The following is a 25,056-nucleotide window of genomic DNA, read 5'->3' as shown; positions in this document are numbered from 1 at the left end:
AAACTTTTCTTTTATGATGATTTTGTTGAGGGAACAAAGATCCAGAATAGGTCTGAAGCTCATATTTTGACCCATCTTTTGTACCAGGAAATTTCTGGAGTCCACTCCTTTTCCTCGTTGTGAAGGAGGAACCTCTTCTATGGCTAATTTCTGTAAGAGAGTGGATACCTCTTGACGCAACAACGCCAGTTGATGAACTATTGTCTTTACTGGAGAGTGCACTTTGGAGGAGAACGGAAACGTAGCGCATATCCTGCATGGCAGGGGATACTTCCTCTAACCGGAGTGGGTAACAGTAATAGTGGAAGTTAATGTTCATTGTTTGCCAGTGTTCATGGTCATGGAGGAAGTCTGTCGGGGCGCACCTCTACCCCTGGAAAGTCGACGTTTAAATCTGTTTTTATAGTTTTTTTAAGGTTTTCAGTGTAGCATTATAACACTTTATAAATAGGTTCCGCATACACAGTTAATTGGTGCACATTAAGATTGTTTTAGTACATACATTAGTTAGGGTATCCTTGAACGTTAGGCGCACAAGAGTATAACAGCGTCTTTAAATAATCTGCTTAGTGAGAGAGTATTACTCACGTTGACTGGTTAGAGACAGTCTCCTGGCTCTACTATTGTGTCATTATAGTGTGCAGTATCGCTATTGCTGTCTCTTCAGTGTTGTTCGTACCGCTAAGGGCATTTTCTGGCTGCTCCTGATCTAGGTGTAGCTTGCATGGTTCTGCCATTGCTTTCATTGTGAATGTGTTTGTTAACAGATTAAACTTTAAAAAGGTTGTGATAATAAATGAAAACTGGTGATACGTACGAGGTTCTCTGCTACTAAATGAAGTGTTGTCGATTAGATATTCTTGCCATGTGTCACAGGTCGTGTGGGTGTACATGTCTGGTTTGCACTGCATGATGTTTGCTAGGCTGCGTAAGTGAGAGGTTCACCGCCCAGTGTCACTGCAAGCTCGTCAACTTTTTGACCAGCATAGTGCGTTAGCCTAGACTAACCATGCACTTTTATTCATCCAAGAGCTGTTGGCTCTGTGAGGGGGATTCGTCTCCATTGGTTGTGTTCAAAAGGGTTGTGAGAAGTGCATCCCAGCTGTTTGCTATCGGAATCTTGCGGAGCCCTAGTGTATCTTCCCTTCGGAGCGCTACGCTCTCTGCTTTTGCCCAGGTGTGCATTGAGCGCCTCCATATTGGGATTGTAGGTGGAAAGGGAGCTTTCCATTTTTTGGTGATTAGTCTCTTTGCCACCACTATTCCTAGATCCACAAATCGGGAAGTGACCTCGTTATTACGGGTACTGCGGTGTATATGCAAGTCATACGTGGGCCACTCTAGGGGGATGTCCTTGGCTGTGCAACACGCTAGTTCATCTGCCACTGCTTTCCAGTATTCAGTTAGTATGGGACATCTCCAAAGCATATGCAGTAGGTCTGCATCTACAAGCGTGCATCTAGGAAATGTAGCATCATGGCGGCTAAAGGATTTGTTGATTTGTGGATGATAAAAAATTGGTTCTCAGTCTCCCAGTGACGCCTAAGAGGTGACAGGTCAGCAGCTGTGTGGTGCCGTAGCGAGGTTGCAAACCATTTGCAAATATTGTATTGTGTGGTGCATGTTGAGCTCTGTGGATATAGCCCCCCCAATGGGTAGTTCATGCCTCTATGAGAGAACGTTGTAGTAAAAACTGGGGGACAGTTCCTCCTCCGCTACAAGTGGTCCAGGTATAAGTCACCTAAGTCTTGGATGCCTGCATCTTGCCATTGTTGTAGTTCAGCTGCAAATGTTGTAATGGGGCCAGAAGGTCGACTTCCCTGAAAGCGAGACTTAGACTGATGGGACCGTTGAGGGGCTAGAACTCTAAGGCCGGTAACCGCGTCTGAATTCCTTCCTTTTTTCTAAACCCAGAGCCTTAAGAGTGTCAAGTTCGGATTTCATCCTGGCCATCTCTTCATCTGTGTGAGAACCAAAAAGAGAATTTCCAGAAAATGGAAGGTTCAAGATGCGCTGTTGGGCTTCCGGCTTTAATGCTGTAAGCTGTAACTAAGAGGATCTTCTTGCGCAGATGCCATGTGAATACGAGAGTGCAGCTAGAGATGATCCATCAGCTGTCACACTGATCATTTGATTCACAACGAGGGCTCCCTCCTGGAGAATCTCTCCAAATCCTGGCGGTCCTCTTTGGGAAGTTTTTCTTTGAAACGCTCTAGTGAATCCCACAAAGTCCTATCATAACGTCCCAAAAGAGCTGCAGCACTAGACACTTTCAAAGATGCCGCTGCAAAGCCGCAAACTTTCCTCCTCCATTAATCCTGAGCTCTGTTTTCCTTATATGGAGGGACCGACGAGGAAGAGGCTACTGCATGGGACTTCTTTGCAGCAGCAATAATCACTGAATCTGGTGGGGGTCTGACCTGAGGAACAGAGGATCTTGCTCTGATGATCTATATTTCTTTAAGATCCTTACCGAAGCCATTTTGAGCGTTGCTGGGGTAAGAAAAATGTCCATGACTGGTTCCAAGAGGCCAGGAACAAATCGTAGCAGAGGCCTCGACACAGACCTCTGATGTAGAGTCCCAAAAATGACAAACTTTTGGGCCCCTCTTGCTAGCGTATCACGAAATGTGTTGATGTCCTCCACAGGTAACACTCTGGAGGGAGGACTGTCCGTTAATGTGGGTGAGTAATCCCTCTTGGAGGAATGAGCAGGGGAGGAAGAGCAAGAAGGTGATCTTCGCTTCCTGTGACGGCGATGGGTGGTGGATTTCCGACCTGAGGGAGATGGAGACCGCTCCCTTTGGTGACCCCTGGATGGAGTAGTAGATGAACGATCCACTACCTACACCAGACGAGCCAGAGGAGATCTATGTAGAGAACTTGAATAATCCAAAGGCTGTTGTACTTGTGAAGATGTTGTTTTCTGTCAGTGATGACTGAGAGGAGCCACCTGGGATGAAGATGAACAGAATGAGATTTGTGTTCTTTTCCTCATTGTGAAGGAGGGACAGTGATCTGTGGAGTGGTTTTTTGCACTCACCTTTATGGAGACGGAGAAGAGGAGCTTCTCGACATCGAGATAACCTGTGGAGATCCTGACCCCAACACTGACAGCAACGGAGGGCTGCGCCTCGATGTCGAACGCCATAATGACGGCGACGACAGAGAGCGGTGTCTCAACGTTGGATGATGAACCCACGCCAACGAAGAACGATTCCTCCACGCCGACCATCGCAAGGTTGATGGTGGCGGAGGATTCGATGTTGAACTTGATGTACCTTTGTGTTTGGAAGTCTTCGAAGACGATCGATGTTCTCTCGACGGTGATGCCGCCATCGAAGGGATTTTCATCGTCGTTTTCTTTGCAGTTGGAGGCATTTTTGATGCCGAGCCCGACGCTGAAGAAGAACAGACCAGAACTTTGCTTCTGGAAGTCGCCAGGGCATTTTCTTCTTCTGTCTCACAGAGGAGACCTGCCTCTAGAGGTAGAAGTCTTCTTATTCTCAGAGTGACCATAAAGACGAATCCTCTCTCTCTCCTTGAGAGTGCATCTTGACAAATTTTGGCAGTACTGGCAGGTCTCAGGAACATGAGAATCCGGAAGGCAGAAAATACAGAGTGAGAAATCTGTTTTAGCCTTCTTTTTGCCACAGGAAGGGCAAGGATCAAACAGAGAAGGCATCTCTTAGAGAAAAAAAAATGCCAAACTGCCAGAAAAAAAGGTAATATCTTACTCCAACCCGTTTTAAATGTCGAATTAAATGAAGTTTAGTAAAAAAAATTGTTTTTTTCTGACAAAAAGTAAAAGAATCTGTGGAGCTGATTAACCAGAGTCCTGACTGAAGGAGCCGGAAAGAACAATTACCTAACTGTCACCCCTGAGGCATGATGGGATGATAGGAATCATGGCTGCCGGCACAATGTCAGTTTTGAGTTTCTACATTTGCTTTCAGTTTCTATGCTGTTGAAGTTCCAATGCAGCCTATGGGCTAACAATGCTTGCCTGTTTTTTTGCAGGACTACTTTTCTGCTGTTCATTAAAAGCAGTTCAAGTGTCTTTTGGTCTTCCTAGTTTGTTTGTGTATTTGCAGAGATAAGGTCTCACAGCAATACTGGAGAAATGTTTTTTTACCTTACTAAAATGGGTTTATTAAGTTGGCAGGGTGCCCCCTCCCAAATTAATAACTGTATATCTGATAGTGGCTTTTAGGGGAGAAGGAAAGGAAATGAGTCAGCAGACTCTGATGTAAAGGATGGGAACGTTTCTACACCGGGTCTACCTTTTGTCTTTCTCTAATTGCTACTTCAGGAAGGCTGATGAGGCCAAGTACGGAGTCTTCATACCTCATGCCCGTGTTTTAGATACGCCTGTTCCGAGGCAGCATCACCACTACCTGCTGTGAAGGTTATCATTTTACACAAACCATTTACCAGTCAGAATATGTAATTTGAAAGGGAACCACCCCAAACCAGTTCCAGGACGTAGTCAATGGATCAACATTGCCTGTCTGGAAAAAGAGCATAAAGGTAGGGACTAATGCATGGACCTTCTTGAGTGCTACAATTCGACTGATGATTCTGGCGAGGAAAGGGACTGCAATTTCTGTGCGAAAAGTGAGGACATTTCTAGGCCAGACCTGCCCTTTTGTCTACTGTTTCAAGTAGACTGGTTCCATCCAGGTGCAGAAACCTTACCCATATTGTGCCTGTGTTGTGGGTGCTCCTGTCCCTCTCCCCAAATATTGTATTTGTGGAGCAGCTTGAGAAGTATCCTTGAAGGAACCACCCCAAACAGGTTCTGAAGTTTGAGACAGTGTATCCCTATCCACTGGATCCATATCCCTTGTCTAGAAGTTGTGTATAAATGTGAAGCCCAAACACTCCCTCTTTGCTCTAGTTCCAAATCCTTCAACAACAACAAAGGACTGCTGTGTGACTAGGGCTGGTGTCTGCATGACAGCCTAGTGTATCTTCCCTTCGGAGCGCTATGCCCTCTGCTTTTGCCCAGGTGTGCATTGAGCGCCTCCATATTGGGATTGTTGGTGGAAAGGGAGCTTTCCATTTTTTGGTGATTAGTCTCTTTGCCACCACTATTCCTAGATCCACAAATCGGGAAGTGACCTTTTTATTACGGGTACTGCGGTGTATATGCAAGACATACGTGGGCCACTCTAGGGGGATGTCCTTGGCTGTGCAACACGCTAGTTCATCTGCCACTGCTTTCCAGTATTCAGTTAGTACGGGACATCTCCAAAGCATATGCAGTAGGTCTGCATCTACAAGCGTGCATCTAGGAAATTTAGCATCATGGCGGCTAAAGGATTTGTTGATTTGTGGATGATAAAAAATTGGATCTCAGTCTCCCAGTGACGCCTAAGAGGTGACAGGTCAGCAGCTGTGTGGTGCCGTAGCGCGGTTGCAAACCATTTGCAAATATTGTATTGTGTGATGCATGTTGAGCTCTGTGGATATAGCTCCCCCAATGGGTAATTCATGCCGCTATGAGAGAACGTTGTAGTAAAAACTGGGGGACAGTTCCTCCTCCGCTACAAGTGGTGCAGGTATAAGTCACCTAAGTCTTGGATGCCTGCATCTTGCCATTGTTGTAGTTCAGCTGCAAATGTTGTAATGGGGCCAGAAGGTCGACTTCCCTGAAGCACAAGTTACTACTTGTGTAACGATATATCTGTAAGAGACATTAGTTAGTATTAGATTCCTTACCTTAGAATATCCCCAGGCGTCAGACTGGATCCGGAAATTTGTGCGTAGCAGTACCCTTGCGCATCGGTAGGCGTCGTCTGCGGCTCTGCGTCCGTCGTCGGCGTCGTGGGCGCCGTGATGATGTCGTCGGAGTACTTAGACGCCGCCTCCGCGTGCTGACGTCAGTTCTTAGACACAGCTTTTCCGCGCCAGAAGCGCTGAGCCATGTTAAAAACCAACACTGGGGCCATTGAAACTAGGGCCCTGAAAGGGGGTAACCCTAACCCTAGATAAATAATGGCCTACGCTGACGACACTCAACTCCTGTTCACATGGCCCAAAAACAACCTGGATACATCTGGAGCCCAAACCTGCTTGTCATCTGTCTTTCGCTGGCTTGCCCTCGCACAATTAAAATGCAACGAAAGCAAATCTGAAATTCTGCTATATGGCTCCTTTCCAGATAACTTCGGCAACTCTCTTTGGCCGGCCGATTTACCTTGCCCCAAATCCATCGGAGGCCCTGCTAAAAATCTTGGAGTCTGGTTTAACAATGACCTCAGATTCGAGGATCATTTAAAAAAACTCACCGGGATCTGCTTTTCTACACTTAAAACTTTACGCAGGTTCTTTCCACTCCTTCCGAGAGCGGCCAAAGAGACCGTCATCCGTGCCCTTATATTATCCAGACTGGATTACGCAAATGGCCTCTTCTGCGGCCTTCCTGCCTATCTGATCCATCGCCTCCAAGTTATACAAAATGCCGCTGTACGGCTTTTGTTTAATATCCCAAAAAGTTCAAGTGTCCGTCAACCTCTCCGCACCCTACATTGGCTCCCGGTTGCCCACAGGATTTTATTTAAAATCCTTGTCCTCGCCTATCGAGCTGTCCACCAAGCTGGTCCAGTTTACCTGCGGAAAAGATTCTCCATATATGTTCCCAACTGCCCCCTCAGATCAGCTAATCTGCACCAAATGACTGTCCCAAAATTCAAATACAGCAGGCTCGGTGGCCAATCCATCTCAGTCAGAGCGGCGAGAGCATGGAACACCCTCCCGCAGCAGTTAAGAACAGCTCCATCCATCATTCTGTTCAAGACGGGATTGAAGACCCACCTCTTCAACATCACTGTATAGAGTTCCCCTCTGCCTTGCCTCTCACTTCCTTCGCGCCAGGATACTATTTTCTTAGTAACAGAGCGCGCTATAAAAGCCTATAATAATAATAATAATAATAATAATAATAATAATAATAGATATCAGTTCGCAGAACGGGGAGGATGGGTGGGTCGGTAAGGAATCTAATTCTAACTAATGTCTCTTACAGATATATCGTTACACAAGTAGTAACTTGTGCATCTGAAAGAGACACGTTAGTAGTAGATTCCTTACCTTAGAATAGATACCCCAGCAATACCAACCCCGGTGGAGGGTCTGCGAACCAATAATCACACCAGAAAGTCCTGGAGGACAGAACGGCCAAAGAAGCCGTCCCTCCGGACTTGGCTGCCAAGGCAGTAGTGTCTTGCAAACGTGTGCAGCGATGCCCACGTAGCTGCCTGACAGATGTCCTGTAAGGACACTCCCCGGCCCAGGGCAGTTGTAGTTGCCGTGGCTCGGGTAGAATGAGCCCGCAATCCAACAGGGGGCTCCTTTTTAGCCAAGGAGTAACATGCCTGGATACACAAGATGATCCACCGGGAGATGGTCCTCTTGTGCGCCGCTTTCCCCTTCTTAGCGCCCACATAACCAACAAAGAGTTGGTCATCCACCCGGAACTGGCGTGTGCGATCCAAGTAAAATGAGAGCGCACGTTTTGGGTCCAGACGGTGGAGCCACTCTTCCTCTTTAGAGGGATGCGGTGGCGGGAAGAAGGTTGGCAAGGTGATAGACTGCACGATGTGGAAGGCCGTGACAACCTTGGGCAGGAAAGATGGCTTAGTACGCAACACCACTTTGTCCGGATGGACAGAAAGGAAAGGTGGAGTACAAGAAAGGGCCTGGAGCTCACTCACTCTCCTGGCAGAGGTGATGGCAACCAGGAAAGCAGTCTTCAGAGTAAGAAGGCGGAGAGGACAGTTGTGAAGTGGCTCAAAAGGAGCGCAAATCAGAAACGTAAGAATCAGGTTCAAGTCCCACTGAGGCATCACAAACGGAACAGGAGGGAATGTGTGTGTGATGCCTTTTAGAAATCTATTTACAATAGGGGACTTGAACAAAGAAGGTTGATCAGGCAGCCTCAGAAAGGCTGAAAGGGCAGAAAGGTAGCCCTTGATAGTGACCAGAGCAGAGCCCTGCTGGGCAAGAGAAAGAAGGAAGAGAAGAACCTCCGAGAGAGGGGCAGCAAGAGGATCCACAGCCTGTGCTGTGCACCACGCCACAAATCTGTTCCACCTGCAGGCGTATACCGACTTTGTGGAGGGACGCCTGGCTGCCAGAATGACGTTACAGACTTCAGGAGGCAAGTCAAATGGCCTCAACTGTCGCCGCTCAATCTCCAAGCATGGAGGTGGAGACTGGACAGGTTCGGGTGGAGGACCGTCCCCTGCTGCTGCGACAGAATGTCCTCCCGAAGAGGCAGACGAACCGGGGGATCGACTGACATACTGAGTAGCTCTGGATACCAGTACCTTCGTGCCCAGTCCGCAGCCACAAGGATGACTTGGGACCGGTCGCGCTTGATCTTCTTCAGGACTCTGGGCAGAAGTGGTATAGGTGGAAAGCCGTACAATAGACCCCAACTCCACTCGCGACGAAAAGCGTCTCCGAGCGAGCGCCGCTTGGGAATTCCAACGCGCAGAACAGATGACATTGCGCGTTCTCTTCGGTGGCGAATAGATCTAACCAAGGCTCTCCCCATTGCTGAAAGAGGCCTTGCGCCACGTCCGAGTTCAGATGCCATTCATGATCCATCATGCACCGACGGCTGAGCTCGTCCGCCCTGGCGTTCAGAGATCCCGCCAGATGTTGAGCCACCAAGGTCACGCCCTGGCATTCCAGCCATTGCCAGAGGCGCAGAGCCTCCTGGCAAAGGGTCCACGACCCCACCCCGCCCTGTTTATTGCAGTACCACATGTCGGTGGTGTTGTCCGTGAACACCTGCACTACACTCCCCCGGACAGAAGGGAGGAATGCCTTCAGTGCTAGACGAATCGCCCGTAACTCCAAAAGGTTGATGTGGAGCCGGGCCTCCGCCGGAGACCAGAGGCCTCTGATCTCCGCCTCTCCCATGTGGCCTCCCCAGCGCTGGAGTGACGCGTCCGTCACAACTACGTGCTCTGGTTGGGGAAGGGAGAGGGATCTGCCGCTGACCCAATCGCGGTCCGTGAGCCACCACTGCAGCTGTCTCGCAGTGCCCTCCGAGATCAGGACGTGGTCGGACAGGTTGCCCTGATGCTGGGCCCACTGAAACTTCAGGTCCTACTGCAGAGCCCGCATCCGCCACCTGGCGTGATGCACCAGTAGGATGCAGGAGGCCATCAGCCCCAGAAGCCGCAGCGTCAACCTGACCGAGACCCGGGATAACGGCTGAAAGATGGGAATCAGAGCCTGAATATCCAGGACCCGCTGTTCGGGTGGATAAACCCGAAACCGCACCGAGCCGAGAACCGCTCCGATGAAGAGGAGCTTCTGGGAGGGGCACAGATGTGACTTTGGCACATTGATGGAGAACCCCAGCTGGTGCAGGAGATCTGCCGTAGTCTGGAGGTGGCTGACGACTGTCTGGGGCGAGCCCGCCTTCAACAACCAGTCGTCGAGGTAGGGGAAGACTGAAACCCCTAACCGGCGCAGATGAGCTGCGACCACCGCCATCACCTTTGTGAACACCCGTGGGGCGCTGGTAAGGCCGAAGGGGAGCACGGTATACTGAAAGTGCTCGTGGCCAACCGTGAACTGCAGGTAGTGCCGGTGGGCCGGCAGGACGGGGATGTGGAAATAAGCGTCCTGCAAGTCCAACGCTACCATCCAGTCTCCTGGGTCCAGGGCAGCCAAGACCTGTGCCAGTGTCAGCATTTTGAACTTCTCCTTCCGGAGGAAGCCGTTGACGTTCCGTAGGTCCAAGATAGGGCGTAGGCCCCCTTTGCCCTTCTTGGGTACCAGAAAGTAGTGGGAGTAGCAACCACACCCTACTTCTGGTCCAGGAACGCGCTCGATGGCCCCCTTGGCCAAGAGGGCCGTAACTTCCTCCTGCAGAAGTCGCAAATGATCCCGCGATACACGGTGGTTCTGCGGTGGCATGGCTGGAGGAGTCGCCTCGAAGGGGAGGGAGTAGCCCCTTCGGACGATCTGCAGCACCCACCTGTCTGATGTGACGGTGCACCACTGGAGGAGGTGATGGCGAACCCTGCCCCCCACTGGCGTCACATGGGCCTGAAAGCACGGACTAGGAGGGTTTTGAGGCGGATGCTGCGGGGGAAGGTGTGGACTGACCTCGCCGTTGTCCCCGACCGCCACCACGGCAGTTTCCACGGCCGCCACCGCGTTGGGTATTACCCTGCGGAGCGTGGCTGGCAGCACGTGTGGGTACACCCCTTCCGTGGCCACGAAAGGAATGGAAGGCAGCCGATTGCTGGCGCGGGGCCGAGAGGCCCAAGGACTTGGCCGTAGCCCTGGAGTCCTTAAAGCGCTCAAGCGCATGGTCTGCCTTGTCTCCAAAAAGGCAACGGCTATCAAACGGCATGTCCATCAGTGTGTTTTGGACATCAGCCGAAAAGTTGGCGGACCTCAACCAGGCGTGACGTCTAACTGCCACTGTCGTTGCCATCGCTCTACCTAGTGAGTCTGTGGTATCCAGCCCACACCGGATAGAATATCTGGCTGCATCCCGGCCCTCCACAAGGGCTTGGCCGAGTTTGGCCTGTACCTCCAACGGACACTCTGGCAGCACTACCGCAACCATATCCCACAGAGAGTGGGTGTAGCGGTCCAAGAGGCATGTGGTGTTGGAAGACCGCAGTCACAGACTAAGGGAGGAGAAGATCTTTTTGCCGTACTGCTCATACCTCTTGGATTCCCTGTCCGGCGGAGCCGACGGGAATGCGTTCTGGGAATTGGAGGCCTGGATGACCAGGCTCTCGGGGGTGGGGTGGGTGGACAGGAAACATGGGTCACCCGGAGCCGGGAGGTGGCGTCTGGCCACGTTCCTATCTACAGGCGAACCTGTAGCAGGCTTGGACCAAGTGCCCAAAAGAACGTCGGTCAAGGCCTCGTTAAACGGCAGCAGAGGCTCAGCTGAGCATGACTGCGGCTTAAGGACCTCAGTGAGGAGGTTAGTCCTCACGGCCGCGACGGAAGGCCCAAGGCCTTGGCTGCCCTCATCAACACCACACTGTAGGTTTCCCCCTCCTCCGTAGCCATGGTAGGAGGTGAGACAAAGCCAGTGTCGGGCGAAGTGTCCAGACCACTGGCATCCCCAAGTTCACCTGTCCAGTCCTCCTGGGACTGACATTCACGTGCCAGAGGGTCCTCAGACCCCTCCCAATACTCCTCATCACCCATCTCCTGATAGTCAGGGTCAGAAAATGATGGGGCCGGTTCATGGAAAGTAAAACTCTCCGAACGGCATCTGAAGCGGCGCCCAGCGGCTCCGCTTCGGCGCCGGAACCAGGTCGAGGGAGCTATCGGGGACGGCGCCGCTCGAGGGCGGCGTCGGGGGTGACACCTGGGGGGTCGGCGCCGGGGAGGTCGTCAAGTCCACCGGCGGCGACCCGGATCCGGAACCGGATCCAGTGGGACCTTGCGGCGCCGGGCCCGAAGGCGCCGGCGGTGTCGGAGCCGAAGCACCCGACGGCATCGGGACCGAAGCCCCCGACCCGCTAGGCCCCCCAGATGGGTCCGCTGGGCCCGAAGGTGCCGCAGAACCCGTCGGAGGAGAGAGGGACCTCATGGCCATGAGGAACCGCTCGATCTCCTCCAGGCGTCGCGTTAGGCCCAGGGACCGAAGGGTATGAAGCCGGACGCGGCGCCTGCGACTACGACGGAGCCGCGTGGGCGGTGCCACCCGAACCCCCGGCCGAGTCGCGCGAGCGTCGGAAGAGCGATGACGTCTCTTCGACTTCTTGTGCTTACCTGACGACTTCGACCCTGAGGAGTGATGTTGACTCCCGGAGCTATGATGGCTCTGCTCCCGCGACCGGTCCCTCGACCTCCATCGGGACCAGGACCTCTCATGGCGCGGGGCCGACTGCCGGAGTTCGAGTCGCTTACGGGACCGCTCCCATCTAGCTTTCGAAGTGAGGGCCCGGCAGTCGGAACAGGCCTTGTCATCGTGGTCGACGCCGAGACAGTGGAGACACCGACGGTGAGGGTCCGTTAATGACATCAGTCGGTCGCAATCCTCACAGGGCTTGAAACCAGGCATCCCTACCGGTACCGAATCGGAGTCGAAGACTCGAAAAATGAGATCAAAAGATCAAAAAAGATTTAGTCAAAAAGTGACTAAGGTACCACTTTTTCCGGATCTGCGCTGCTGGCGCGGAAAAAAGAACTGATGTCAGCACGCTGAGGCGGCGTCTAAGTACTCCGACTACGTCATCAGGGCGCCGACGACGGACGCGGAGCCGCAGACGACGCCTACCGGCGCGCAAGGGTACTGCTACGCAAAAATTTGCAGATCCAGTCTGACGCCTGGGGCTATTCTAAGGTAAGGAATCTAATACTAACGTGTCTCTTTCAGATAGCGAGACTTAGACTGATGGGACCATTGAGGGGCTAGAACTCTAAGGCCGGTAAGCACGTCTGAATTCCTTCCTTTTTTCTAAACCCAGAGCCTTAAGAGTGTCCAGTTCGGATTTCATCCTGGCCATCTCTTCATCTGTGTGAGAACCAAAAAGAGAATTTCCAGAAAATGGAAGGTTCAAGATGCGCTGTTGGGCTTCCGGCTTTAATGCTGTAAGCTGTATCTAAGAGGATCTTCTTGCGCAGATGCCATGTGAGTACGAGAGTGCAGCTAGAGATGATCCATCAGCTGTCACACTGATCATTTGATTCGCTACGAGGGCTCCCTCCTGGAGAATCTCTCCAAATCCTGGCGGTCCTCTTTGGGAAGTTTTTCTTTGAAACGCTCTAGTGAATCCCACAAAGTCCTATCATAACGTCCCAAAAGGGCTGCAGCACTAGACACTTTCAAAGATGCCGCTGCAAAGCCGCAAACTTTCCTCCTCCATTAATCCTGAGGCTGTTTTCCTTATATGGAGGGACCGACGAGGAAGAGGCTACTGCATGGGACTTCTTTGCAGCAGCAATAATCACTGAATCTGGTGGGGGTCTGACCTGAGGAACAGAGGATCTTGCTCTGATGGTCTATATTTCTTTAAGATCCTTACCGAAGCCGTTTTGAGCGTTGCCGGGGTAAGAAAAATGTCCGTGACTGGTTCCAAGAGGCCAGGAACCAATGGTAGCAGAGGCCTCGACACAGACCTCTGATGTAGAGTCCCAAAAATGACAGAATCAGACATCTCGATGTCCAACTTTTGGGCCCCTCTTGCTAGCACATCACGAAATATGTTGATGTCCTCCACAGGTGACACTCTGGAGGGAGGACTGTCCGTTAATGTGGGTGAGTAATCCCTCTTGGAGGAATGAGCAGGGGAGGAAGACCAAGAAGGTGATCTTCGCCTCCTGTGACGACGATGGGAGGTGGATTTCCGACCTGAGGGAGATGGAGACCGCTCCCTTTGGTGACCCCTGGATGGAGTAGTAGATGAACGATCCACTGCCTACACCAGACGAGCCAGAGGAGATCTATGTAAAGAACTTGAATAATCCAAAGGCTGTTGTACTTGTGAAGATGTTGTTTTCTGTCAGTGATGACTGAGAGGAGCCACCTGGGATGAAGATGAACAGAATGAGATTTGGGTTCTTCTCCTCATTGTGAAGGAGGAACAGTGATCTGTGGAGTGTTTTTTTGCACTCACCTTCATGGAGACGGAGAAGAGGAGCTTCTCGATATCGAGATAACCTGTGGAGATCCTGCCCCCAACACTGACAGCAACGGAGGGCTGCGCCTCGATGTCGAACGCCATAATGACGGCGACATCAGAGAGCGGTGTCTCAACGTTGGATGATGAACCCACGCCAACGAAGAACGATTCCTCCACGCCGACCATCGCCGGGTTGATGGTGGCGGAGGATTCGATGTTGAACTTGATGTACCTTTGTGTTTGGAAGTCTTCAAAGACGATCGATGTTCTCTCGACGGTGATGCTGCCATCGAAGGGATTGTCATCGTTGTTTTCTTTGCAGGTGGAGGCATTTTTGATGACGCTGAAGAAGAACAGACCAGAACTTTGCTTCTGGAAGTCGCCAGGGCATTTTCTTCTTCTGTCTCACAGAGGAGACCTGCCTCTAGAGTTAGAAGTCTTCTTTTTCTCAGAGTGACCATAAAGACGAATCCTCTCTCTCTACTTGAGAGTGCATCTTGACAAATTTTGGCAGTACTGGCACGTCTCAGGAACATGAGAATCCGGAAGGCAGAAAATACAGAGTGAGAATCTGTTTTAGCCTTCTTTTTGCCACAGGAAGGGCAAGGATCAAACAGAGAAGGCATCTCTTAGAGGAAAACAAATGCCAAACTGCCAGAAAAAAAGGTAATATCTTACTCAAACCTGTTTTAAATGTCGAATTAAATGAAGTTTAGTGAAAAAAATTGTTTTTTTCTGACAAAAAGTAAAAGAATCTGTGGAGCTGATTAACAAGAGTCCTGACTAAAGGAGCAGGAAAGAACAATTATCTAACTGTCACCCCTGAGGCATGATGGGATGATAGGAATCATGGGTGCCGGCACAATGTCAGTTTTGAGTTTCTACATTTGCTTTCAATTTCTATGCTGTTGAAGTTCCAATGCAGCCTATGGGCTAACAATGCTTGCCTGTTTTTTTGCAGGACTACTTTTCTGCTGTTCATTAAAAGCAGTACAAGTGTCTTTTGGTCTTCTTAGTTTGTTTGTGTATTTGCAGACATAAGGTCTCACAGCAATACTGGAGAACTGTTTTTGTACCTTACTAAAATGGGTTTATTAAGTTGGCAGGGTGCCCCTCCCAAATTAATAACTGTATATCTGATAGTGGCTTTTAGGGGAGAAGGAAAGGAAATGAGTCAGCAGACTCTGATGTAAAGGATGGGAACGTTTCTACACCGGGTCTACCTTTTGTCTTTCTCTAATTGCTACTTCAGGAAGGCTGATGAGGCCAAGTACGGAGTCTTCATACCTCATGCCCGTGTTTTAGATACGCCTGTTCCGAGGCAGCATCACCACTACCTGCTGTGAAGGTTATCATTTTACACAAACCATTTACCAGTCAGAATATGTAATTTGAAAGGGAACCACCCCAAACCAGTTCCAGGACGTAGTCAATGGATCAACATTGCCTGTCTGGAAAAAGAGCATAAAGGTAGGGACTAATGCATGGACCTTCTTGAGTGCTACAATTCGACTGATGATTCTACCGAGGAAAGGGACTGCAATTTCTGTGTGAAAAGTGAGGACATTTCTAGGCCAGACCTGCCCTTTTGTCTACTGTTTCAAGTAGACTGGTTCCATCCAGGTGCAGAAACCTTACCCATATTGTGCCTGTGTTGTGGGTGCTCCTGTCCCTCTCCCCAAATATTGTATTTGTGGAGCAGCTTGAGAAGTATCCTTGAAGGAACCACCCCAAACAGGTTCTGAAGTTTGAGACAGTGTATCCCTATCCACTGGATCCATATCCCTTGTCTAGAAGTTGTGTATAAAAGTGAAGCCCAAACACTCCCTCTTGGCTCTAGTTCCAAATCCTTCAACATCAACAAAGGACTGCTGTGTGACTAGGGCTGGTGTCTGCATGACAGCCTCTCTCCCAGTGGTGAGGTGGCATTATGTTAAGTCTACACTCTCTGCTAGAGGAGCTGATGGTATGCCTGAGTGCCTAGTAGCATCACCTCCCACAGAGAAAGTAGGAAACTGGCAAGCCCTACAGGAGGAGAGGCCAGCGCGACCCCAGTGCTGTGGAACAGCCAGAAGAAGCTGACTAACCGAGAGTGAGATAGGAGTGACCCGTGTTGCAGAGAGTTTTCTATTCTATCATACCTGGATCCTGGTGGGAACCACTTTAGGCAACTTCCTGCTTTTGCTCAGTAGGGTTGCTTCTGTAGTAGTCATAATCAGGGATACAACTGCCTCTTCGAGCCCAGTTGGGTTTACATATACAATGTTAATGACACCAGCCCGATTGGGGCTATAATGCCCTGAATCAGCCGGTTGGGGCCGAACCTGCAAAGTTGATAATATTAGCCAAATTGGGGCTGCAACTGCTGGTACCAGCTAGTCTGGCTGCACCTTTCACGTGAACAATTTTGACTTGACCAGAGCTGACTGGCAAGGCCTGGTTGAAGGCCCAAGTCTGCTTTGTGGTTGAACAGAGTCCGCCGCCCCCCAGCCCAGGGCCGCTGCACCAGAAAGGAAGATCCAGACAGCTGAACGCACAGAGACACAGCCACACCAGGCATCTCCCCTTAGGGCTGTCCTTACATGAAAAGAGCCTGCATACAGGAAAGAATACTAGGTTGCTCTGAGAATTAAATAGAATCTCTGAGTACAGCTCATCGGTAGTGAATATACTGTCTGAATCAAGATGTACGGCGGCTGGGTGTGCTGGAGTAGAGTCAGAGCGTGACCTCGGTGAGGCGCCGGATCCTCCTCCACCGCCAGCAACATTGTGATTGGTGTCAATGAAAGAGGGACCTGCATAGGTTTCGGAGCTGGAATGAAATTTGGCACCAGAGACGGTTCAGAACCTGAGGAAGGTTCCAGGGGATCAGTCTTTACTGAGAACGAACTCCTAAAAAAGCTTCTACCTGCTGTGGTGTTACTGACAGCCCAGGGAACTCGGGGCACATTGGGATTCACTGTAGGACCGGCTCCTCAATCGCAGATTGAAAGTGAGATCGAGTGGCACCTTGACACCCTCATGACTTGTCTTCAGATTGAGAGTGGATGGTGTTGAGTTCCCCTTTGCCTTCTTATGTTTTCTGTTCGACTTGAACTCTGACTTACCAAATGACTTGGACAACGAAGATGACCTGTCGTGGGATTGGCCCTGAGAGTGGTAACAGGCCCGAACCAGCAATTTGGAGCAGCAAGGTGACTTATGTAGCTGCACTCATGTGCAGTTTCACTTCATGATCGTCTCTGGGTGCAAGAGGGCACATAAATTGCTCTACTCTGAGTCGTGCCCAGAGCCCAAACACCAAAGTAACACCTCAAGCGGGTCCATCACCAATATATGTTTTCAATAGTCATGGAATGGTTTTAACCCTGTAGTTTTAGGTGGGAACAAAGTTCCCTTGCGCATTGGCATTTAATCTGAAAAACTGTAAAAAAGGAATCAGAGCTCTGGATCTGTGTTCCAAGGGGTGGAAAGAAATTAAACTATTTTGGTGCGTAGGGGTGCCACTTATATGCGTCTCTGTACTATCATTTCCAAGGTAGCACATAGCCAGCACGGACTGCACAGCGCCATCTACTGCAATAAGGGAGCATTGCTATGAAATCTTTCGGATTCAGTCTGGAGTTTAGAGAATATTCTAAAGGTGAGGAATCTGCAGTTTGAAGTATCTACCAGTTATAAACTGTGGGTGGCGCTGGATATTTGTGAGGGGTAGCCTATCATTTTATATTACATGTTTGACATTGTCAAGCTTTGGAAAGGATGTCAAGGTGTATCATATTTAAGAGGAGTCAGACAGCAAAGCATGAGGTCTGGAATTTGAAGATAGCTTGAATAGGGCACTTAAGAACTATAAGTTAATTATTGATTTAGCAGCAGGAATGTGGCCAAGAGTCCACGGTCCAGTAACAGTTCTAAAGTGCTTTCATACTCCTGGATCACCAATGCAATACCAGTCTACACATGTGCTTTGTATGCCTCAAATAGACACTCACCAGGGTTTGGATCCGGTCTTCATAAACAGTGCTCATCAATTTATATTTACTGAAGTTACAACTCAGGCCAGAAGCTGTTATGAAAACCAGCGTAAGCACAACCACCTACAGGAAGAAACAGAAAAGGAGTAAAAATTAATTTATTAACAATAATCATATATTGTTTTCAAGGCCAAATGGCATACATTCATGCAAGTCAATAAGTGAACAAAGGTTTGTGGGCACTTGCTTATCCAAGCAGCAAACTACTTGTATATTGCTCAAACATCTGGTCAAATACAATTCGAAACAGGGTTACTGAATGCTAAAGTTACTTCTCCCCAGTTTGCATACCTTCACTTAGCCTTTGAGTGTTCTACATTTTTGTTATCTCAAAATATGTCTTCTACTTTCACCATCCTTTATCTTAATTCTCCATAATACCCCCCTTCATGGTGATTCTGGCATTTGTAGTATTTGTTCTTTCACCTTCTTAACTAGCTGTGGATTGTCTGCAGCAGTGTACAGGACAGACACTCATTTTTGAAAAGAAGTTATATTAAGACCTTTTAGAGGGACAGTGAAGTGATCATCCCTCTGCACGTCCAGACGTTTCTTCGCACCTCCATCACAAACCATTCCCCATCTAAGCCCTAGATGTTAGTTTCAACAAGTCCTAGTCTTCCTCCTTCCTTTCTTGTTACTACAGTCTAATGGCAGTGGGAGCAAAGACTTAACCAGGCTGCAAGCAAATATTTTGTGTAGAGCTTTTTCTATGAGAACAGCACCCATGCTGTATATTGCTTATAGTTGGGAAGGACTGCATACTTATATCAGATTATCAGAAATGTAATGAATGAAGGGACACATGCATGATTGCTTTTTGTGGTCGCAAAGGGGCAAATTCTCAGAATCTGCCCCTGTGCACCCGCAATTTTTGCATTTGGGATGCATCATCCCAAATGCAAAAATCGCTATTTAAGTAATCGCAAAATTTACGATTATTTAAATTGTGTTTGCATTGAGGGAATCGCAAATTGCGATTCCCTAAATGCAATGCAACAAAAATAACAAATAGCGAGTTCGCTATTAAGAAACGCAAATTACCATCAACTTAATGTTATTAATTTGCGAAAACTTCTATGTTGCACAATAACATGCCCTTGGGGCATGGGTGTGTGCAACATGCTTTTTAATTGCACTTTCAGGGGTTCCTCACGGTGTCCTTTGGCACCCTTGCACCCTTGAAATTGCATGCGCAATTTGCGAGTACCTTTTTTGTACTCGCAAAATATGCATGCAATTCCCATTGATTCCTATGGGACTAGGGCCCATAGGAATGAATGAATGAATTTTTTGTGATTCCTACATGCATAGGCAATCGCGATTCCATATTTGTGATTTCTTAATAATCGCCATTAAGGAATCGCAATTGCCTATATTGATGCATGTGCACCGAAGAAACTATCTGGAGGCGAATACCAATGTGACATGGAACTCAAGCTTAGAAGAATAACATATTTATTAAAGAGGAGATGTGACCAACCATCAGGTTCCCCTGCAGAGGAGCAACTGACATAGCGAGAACCATGAGACAAAATGCATTCCCTAAGTTGAAAGCATCATGACACTTTGAAAGTGAATCTCTACATGCACAAACCCATAAGACCCAAAACAATCACATCCCTTTCAAATATAGCACAAAACTATGTACAAGATACAGTCAAGGTATTAGATAATGGAAAAATATTCTCAGCTTGGAAAAAGAATCAGCTATGACAATAAGGCAACAGTCCGTCCGGAACGCTTTCTTATTGAAGCTTTAAGCTAGGGTCATGAATGAGGAAATTCAGCACTAAAAAAAAACAATACACAATTATTAAAGCTCAAATACAAATGTGTGTGGTGCTTGAAAGAGGAGGGATGCCACCCCTGCATCCCAAACCCAAGTTTTATAACAATTGACACAAGCCTCTAAGCACACCCAAATATGTGCAAGTAAAGTAGAGTAAATCAGCCAGATGTCCTTGCATTCCAAAGTTCTCTCTTTATTAATTAACATTTTCTGCCAGTCAACAAGTGTTTCGTCATTGGGAATTCATCCCACTACTTCCTCATGGCTGGAAATGACATATAATAACGCCAATTACATAGCAATCCTAATGGTCAAATTGTAATATTTCACCCTGTGTTGAAAAATCCAGTCCTAGTGTAAATACACAGGGCACAATTCATGGTGGAAATCCATGCGTCTATCCGTATTTAAATTACACCAATTTATGGTTAGTATTCCGCAGAATATAATAGCTCACAAGGGAAAGCTTGTTTCCTATGTCATTTGCCACAACACCAAAACAGAGGAACTCAATCCAATAGAAAGTAAAAGTATAAATTGTAACTTGACCTCCAGTGGTGTAGATGGTCTTCATCCACCGTAGGCATCTCAGTGTAGACTAAATAACACTTGTGGAACCAAAGTACACACATATTCGTGCTTATCCATCAACCATTAATCCGATACCTGAAGAGTTCGCGCCGTGCATTTTGGACTTTGTCTGCAGTGAAGACAATAGACCACACTCGTACCAAACTCCTCTTGTGCCTGCTGACACACCGTGTGCATTTGCTAAAAGAACTGTAACATGTTATCTACTTCCCATACCTCTAGTCAGGATAAGTACTGCTCCCAGCTGAGGTCCAATCTCAATAACACAGTATGTGATAAGGGTCAGAACAATCAACAAATTCTCGGCGAGGCCGCCCGGTTCGTACTGGCGACTGCCTGCAAAAAAAGAAAAAGTTCCACATTCATACCCGACAGTCATTATGTGTTTTGACACACTTTATACATCTAGTTATCATGTAACAAAGGAGGGCTACCACAGCATGCCCTGAAGTATAATTCGAAGACCAATATGCATAGAGTGAATTTGCTTGAATTTCACTTAATGGAGAGTCTTGACTCTCAAAAGCATAGTTTGTTACTAGGATTCGACCTCAGCTGGGAGCAGATTTATCCTGTTTAGAAGTATGAGATATAGATAACTACATGATAGCGCTTATATGAAGATTGATAGCTGGACCAGTTCAGATTACAGATTTTAATTTCTTGCAGATTTGTCTAATACATTACAGGTATATATTGAATTATGGGTATCAAGTGACGGATTAATGGTTGATGGATAAGCACAAATGTTTGTGTGCTTTGGTTCCACAAGTGTTCTTTAGTCTACACTGGGAATGCCTGCAGTGGGTGAAGACTCCATCTACACAATTGGTGGTCAAGTTACAATTTATACATTCACTTTCTATTGGATTGTGTCCCCTCCAATTAGAGGCCCATTAGTCTCATTGACAATCTACAAAAGATCTTTGCAAGGCAAGTTTTAGACTGATTATTAGATTTGGTGGACTCTAACAAAATTATGTCCCCACTTCAAGCTGGTTTCTGTCCAAAGACTAGCAATTCTGATCAGATTTTTAGATTTGCCACGTTATACTGGAAATATGTCCTATTATCTAAACAAAAGCTCTATCTGGCATTTGTAGATCTAACAGCCGCGGTCGATCTCACTCCACACAGTAACTTGTGGAGAGTCTTGTCAATGATGGAGGTCCCTGTGAACTTGATACAGCTCATGATTAACTTTCACACAAAGAACTGTACCCAAGTCCGGTGTGGTAGTATGGGAGAATTAACAGAATGCATTCCTATTGAGCGCGGTGTGCACCAAGGGTGCCTTCTGCTCCAACGTTATTTACCCTTTACATGAATGACATAGTGAAAACACTGTTGAAGGTAGAAATTACTCACCTGTCCTGAACAATACAAAGGTTCCCATTCTTTTGTTTGCAGATGATTCTCTCCTTATTTCCAAAACGCCTACGGGCTCCAGCTCCTAACTAACAAGTTTCTAGGGTTCTGTACGACCAGGGGTTTGGAGGTCAATGTAAATAAGATTAAATATATGGTGTTTGGGAAGGGTGTGGTTATAAATTCTGTCATCCGTGTTGGTGGTGAAGCACTAAAGAGAGTGCATAGTTTTGCCTACTTAGAGATCAAATGAATGGAAAAACTCAAACGGGCAGGACTACTTACCAAGAGCACGATGTTAACTAAGCATAGATCGAATCCTATCATCAGATTGTATTACAAAATGAGCTAATGCTCTATTTCACCGGCCATAGAAGTGTACCATGCCAAAGCACTATGGTGCAGAGATCAGGGGTTGCAAAGATGTTTATCCATTAACTACTGCAGAGAACAACTTTGTGCAAAAGTTAGTTTCTGTACCAACTAGCTCTTCTCTCATTCCACCATACTTTGATTTAGGACTTAGGAGAATGACTGATTTGGCAGCATTTAAACCTCTAGTCTATTGGGTTTCTCTCTGGTCCACATCCGAATTAAGTGACTACAGAGATTCCCTTAGGGACCTACTAAATGTTGTTGGTGCTAACCCTGGTTTAAATTTGTTTTGGATTGGTTCAGCAGATTGGACCTTCTAAGGCTATGGGAAGCACCTAATTCCCTTTGTAAAGCTGAGCTTAATCGTCTGAAATCACGTTACTGGGCATATAACGATGAACAATACATAAATAGTGGGACAAATGGTCTTTTTGTCCAACAAGTTTTTGGAATTCAAGACTTATCCTTGCTTTGAGCCACTCCTAGATTTAGTATCTCCACATCCAGTCAAACGCGTGTGTGTTCGCTTTCGGCTAGGTATTCTCCCATTAAGAACATTTACAAACAAATGGAATGAGGAATCGGTCTCTAGCCTTTGCCCACCTTGTAGTCTGGACTTTGAGACTGGGGCTCATATCTTTTTTTGCCCAGAGAACCTTGGGTCCCGTAGCAAATGGATTTGCCTAATCTGTCAGAACTTGGGATTGACCAGATATCTTGTAGCCAAGAGAATTAAAAAAAAAATTGACACTTCTTCCTTAATTGTTTTTGTGGGTAGTACATTTTTATAGAATGTTTGGTATAAGTGTAGTAAACTTCCAACAGCAGAAGCGTTGTGATTTACAGTGTATGTCTTTTAATCCTTTTTGACTACCAACCAGTGTACTTTTTATTGCCTTTTTAGTTTTCCTTGAGATCTTAAAATGATGTGTATTTTGCTATATTGCACCCAGTCCTTGGACGTCTCTGCACTGATCTTTTTAATTATGTTTTCATATTACAATTATTATATTATGGAATTATATTATGTATTTATTAGGAATTTTATGGCTAAGCAGGCAGTTTTAAAATTATAAACTGAAGTAGAATGTGCGGTTTTATATTTTTACATATATTGTTGGTGTATTGTGTATGTATACTTCGATGTTTCTTGGCAAACTGAGTAAAGTCTTATGATAATGATTGAGTTCCTATGTTTTGGTATAGTGGCAAATGACACAAGAAACAAGCTGTTCCTTGTGAGCTATTATATTTTGTGGAATACTAACCATAAATTGGTGTAATTTAAATACGAATAAACGCATGGGTTCCCACCATGAATTGTACCTTGGGTATTTAAAGTATGATTGGATATTGTTAACACAGGGTGAATTTTTTACAATTTGCTAATTAGGACTGATGTGTAAGTTGTGTTATTATGTCTTTTCCAGCCCTTAGGAAGTCGTGGGGTGAATTCCAAACGACAAAAGACATGTTGGCTGGCAGAAAATTTGAATTAATTAAGAAAGAACTTTGGAATACAAGGACGTCTGGATGATTTACACTACTGTACTTGCACATAGTTGGGTGTGCTTAGAGACTTGTGTCAATCATTCTTACAATACAATATTTACCTCACTCCACACGCATGAGGAAAATCTTCATTCACATTCTCTCCTTCCAACATCTGTTGCACATCATCCTTTTCCCCTTCTGGACCCAAGAAAATGTTATTTTACTTCATATGATTCCATCCTGCAACTTCATCATAGAACCTCCTACTTCAACCTCCTACTTGAACAACTCAAAAAACCTTTTCTCAATCGCTCTGCTCTCCTGACTTTCACTCAATCGCCTGCCTTCACGTTTAAGTATCTTTTCCTGTCGATACCTACCCTGAACCTGAAAACTTCTCTTCTCAATTTGATGTAATCTGCCATTTTGCACTGCACCTCTTTCCAACCAAGAAATTTACCTGTGATTGTTTGTTACCAATACAAACGGTGCCACCTCCGTACTACCATGGGGCTTTTCCGAAATTGCCTACAACAAATCCCGAAGCACGTGTTTCCAGTGATACACATTGTGCATCACCACTTCATTGGGCAAACCTTCAGGCCCAAATATATCCCATTTAAATTCCACAATCACTTCCAAAGTGACATATTATACAACTCGTATATCACCAAAAGGGGAACTAAGGAGAGTTAAAGGGGAGCCTTATCTCCATAACATCAAATACTTAACAAAAGGATAAGGTACCCATGTTTGTCAGGAATTTTGGGAAATAACGCCATTCTGATAGGCTGACCCTACTCAAAAGAAAACCTGCTCAGGTTTATAAAGTGATCCTCACCCACAACTTTTTTGTGGCATGCTTTATCTGTGTTTGACTGCAGAGCCGGCACCACTGCACATCTCATGGGGGACTACATGCCCTTTAATGAGTTGAGGGATAATTGATAAAATTATTACGCACCGTAAAAGAGGTCTAGAAGTATGTAACTTAATATAAATGTCTTTTACAGTGCAGATGCATGTGACTTGCCATAAGCGTCTTTCACAGTCTGTCTTGTCATGTGTGGTGTGCATCACTTTAGCACAATCAAATGTGTAAGTGTGCATTGCTGCCACCATGTGTGCCCTACAAGCATGCAGCACTTATAGCGCTGGGACGCCCCATTGCTGGGGCAACTATGTGCGGTACAAATCTGTTTAATAATAATAATAATGACATGTTTTCAAGGAATCACGTAATAATTCCGTTTTTACCCCGCCCTACAAATGACCAATGAATCTCCCAAACACACTTATGTAAGCAAGCATGTTGTGTTTTCAAAAAACCCTTTCACACATTGTGACTCACTACTGGATTCTGTCAATTAGTAATGTTTAGGTATTTTTATGGTGTTGCCAAAGGTCTGCTGACCCATACCGCCTTACGTATTGGCCCCAACATGCAGAGCAGTGACACAAGGGTCATAAATTACCTAGAGCATTGAACAAGGTACACATTTGTACTTTAAACCATATCAGTGGTACATACGAAGAATTTAGACTTTCAGGTTATACCCTAGATAATTTTAGATATCTTGAACCCCGCCATATCAAATACCTCCCTAAACCACGTTGAACCTGGTTCCATCAGCCTGAGTGAGGGTCCCAATGTTGAAGCCTGCCATGTACAAGTCATGTGTGAGGGTTGCTTTATAAACCTAAACAGGTTTTCTTTTGAGCAGGGTCATGGAATAGGATGGGGTAAATTCCTGCTAAACATAGGTACATTATC

At 47.0% G+C, this 25,056-nt stretch overlaps 1 protein-coding gene across 23 annotated transcripts in view; it reads right to left on the bottom strand.

The window, feature by feature from the left end:
* FLT3LG (fms related receptor tyrosine kinase 3 ligand) overlaps positions 1-25,056 on the bottom strand; it is a 676,457-nt gene that overhangs the window by 406,864 nt on the left and 244,537 nt on the right. For 18 of the 23 annotated variants that reach the window (XM_078655107.1, XM_078655105.1, XM_078655115.1 and 15 more), the window contains one exon: positions 17,621-17,725. In XM_078655107.1, coding sequence (XP_078511233.1) covers positions 17,621-17,725 — 105 coding nt within the window. Of the gene's footprint in view, positions 1-17,620; positions 17,726-20,261; positions 20,382-25,056 lie in introns of all 23 variants that reach the window. The other 5 variants (XM_078655120.1, XM_078655119.1, XM_078655124.1 and 2 more) reach the window with 1 other exon arrangement.

Source organism: Lissotriton helveticus, chromosome 7, assembly GCF_964261635.1.
Source record: "Lissotriton helveticus chromosome 7, aLisHel1.1, whole genome shotgun sequence".
NCBI lineage: Eukaryota > Metazoa > Chordata > Amphibia > Caudata > Salamandridae > Lissotriton > Lissotriton helveticus.
This window is presented reverse-complemented; position numbering and strand designations above follow the sequence as displayed.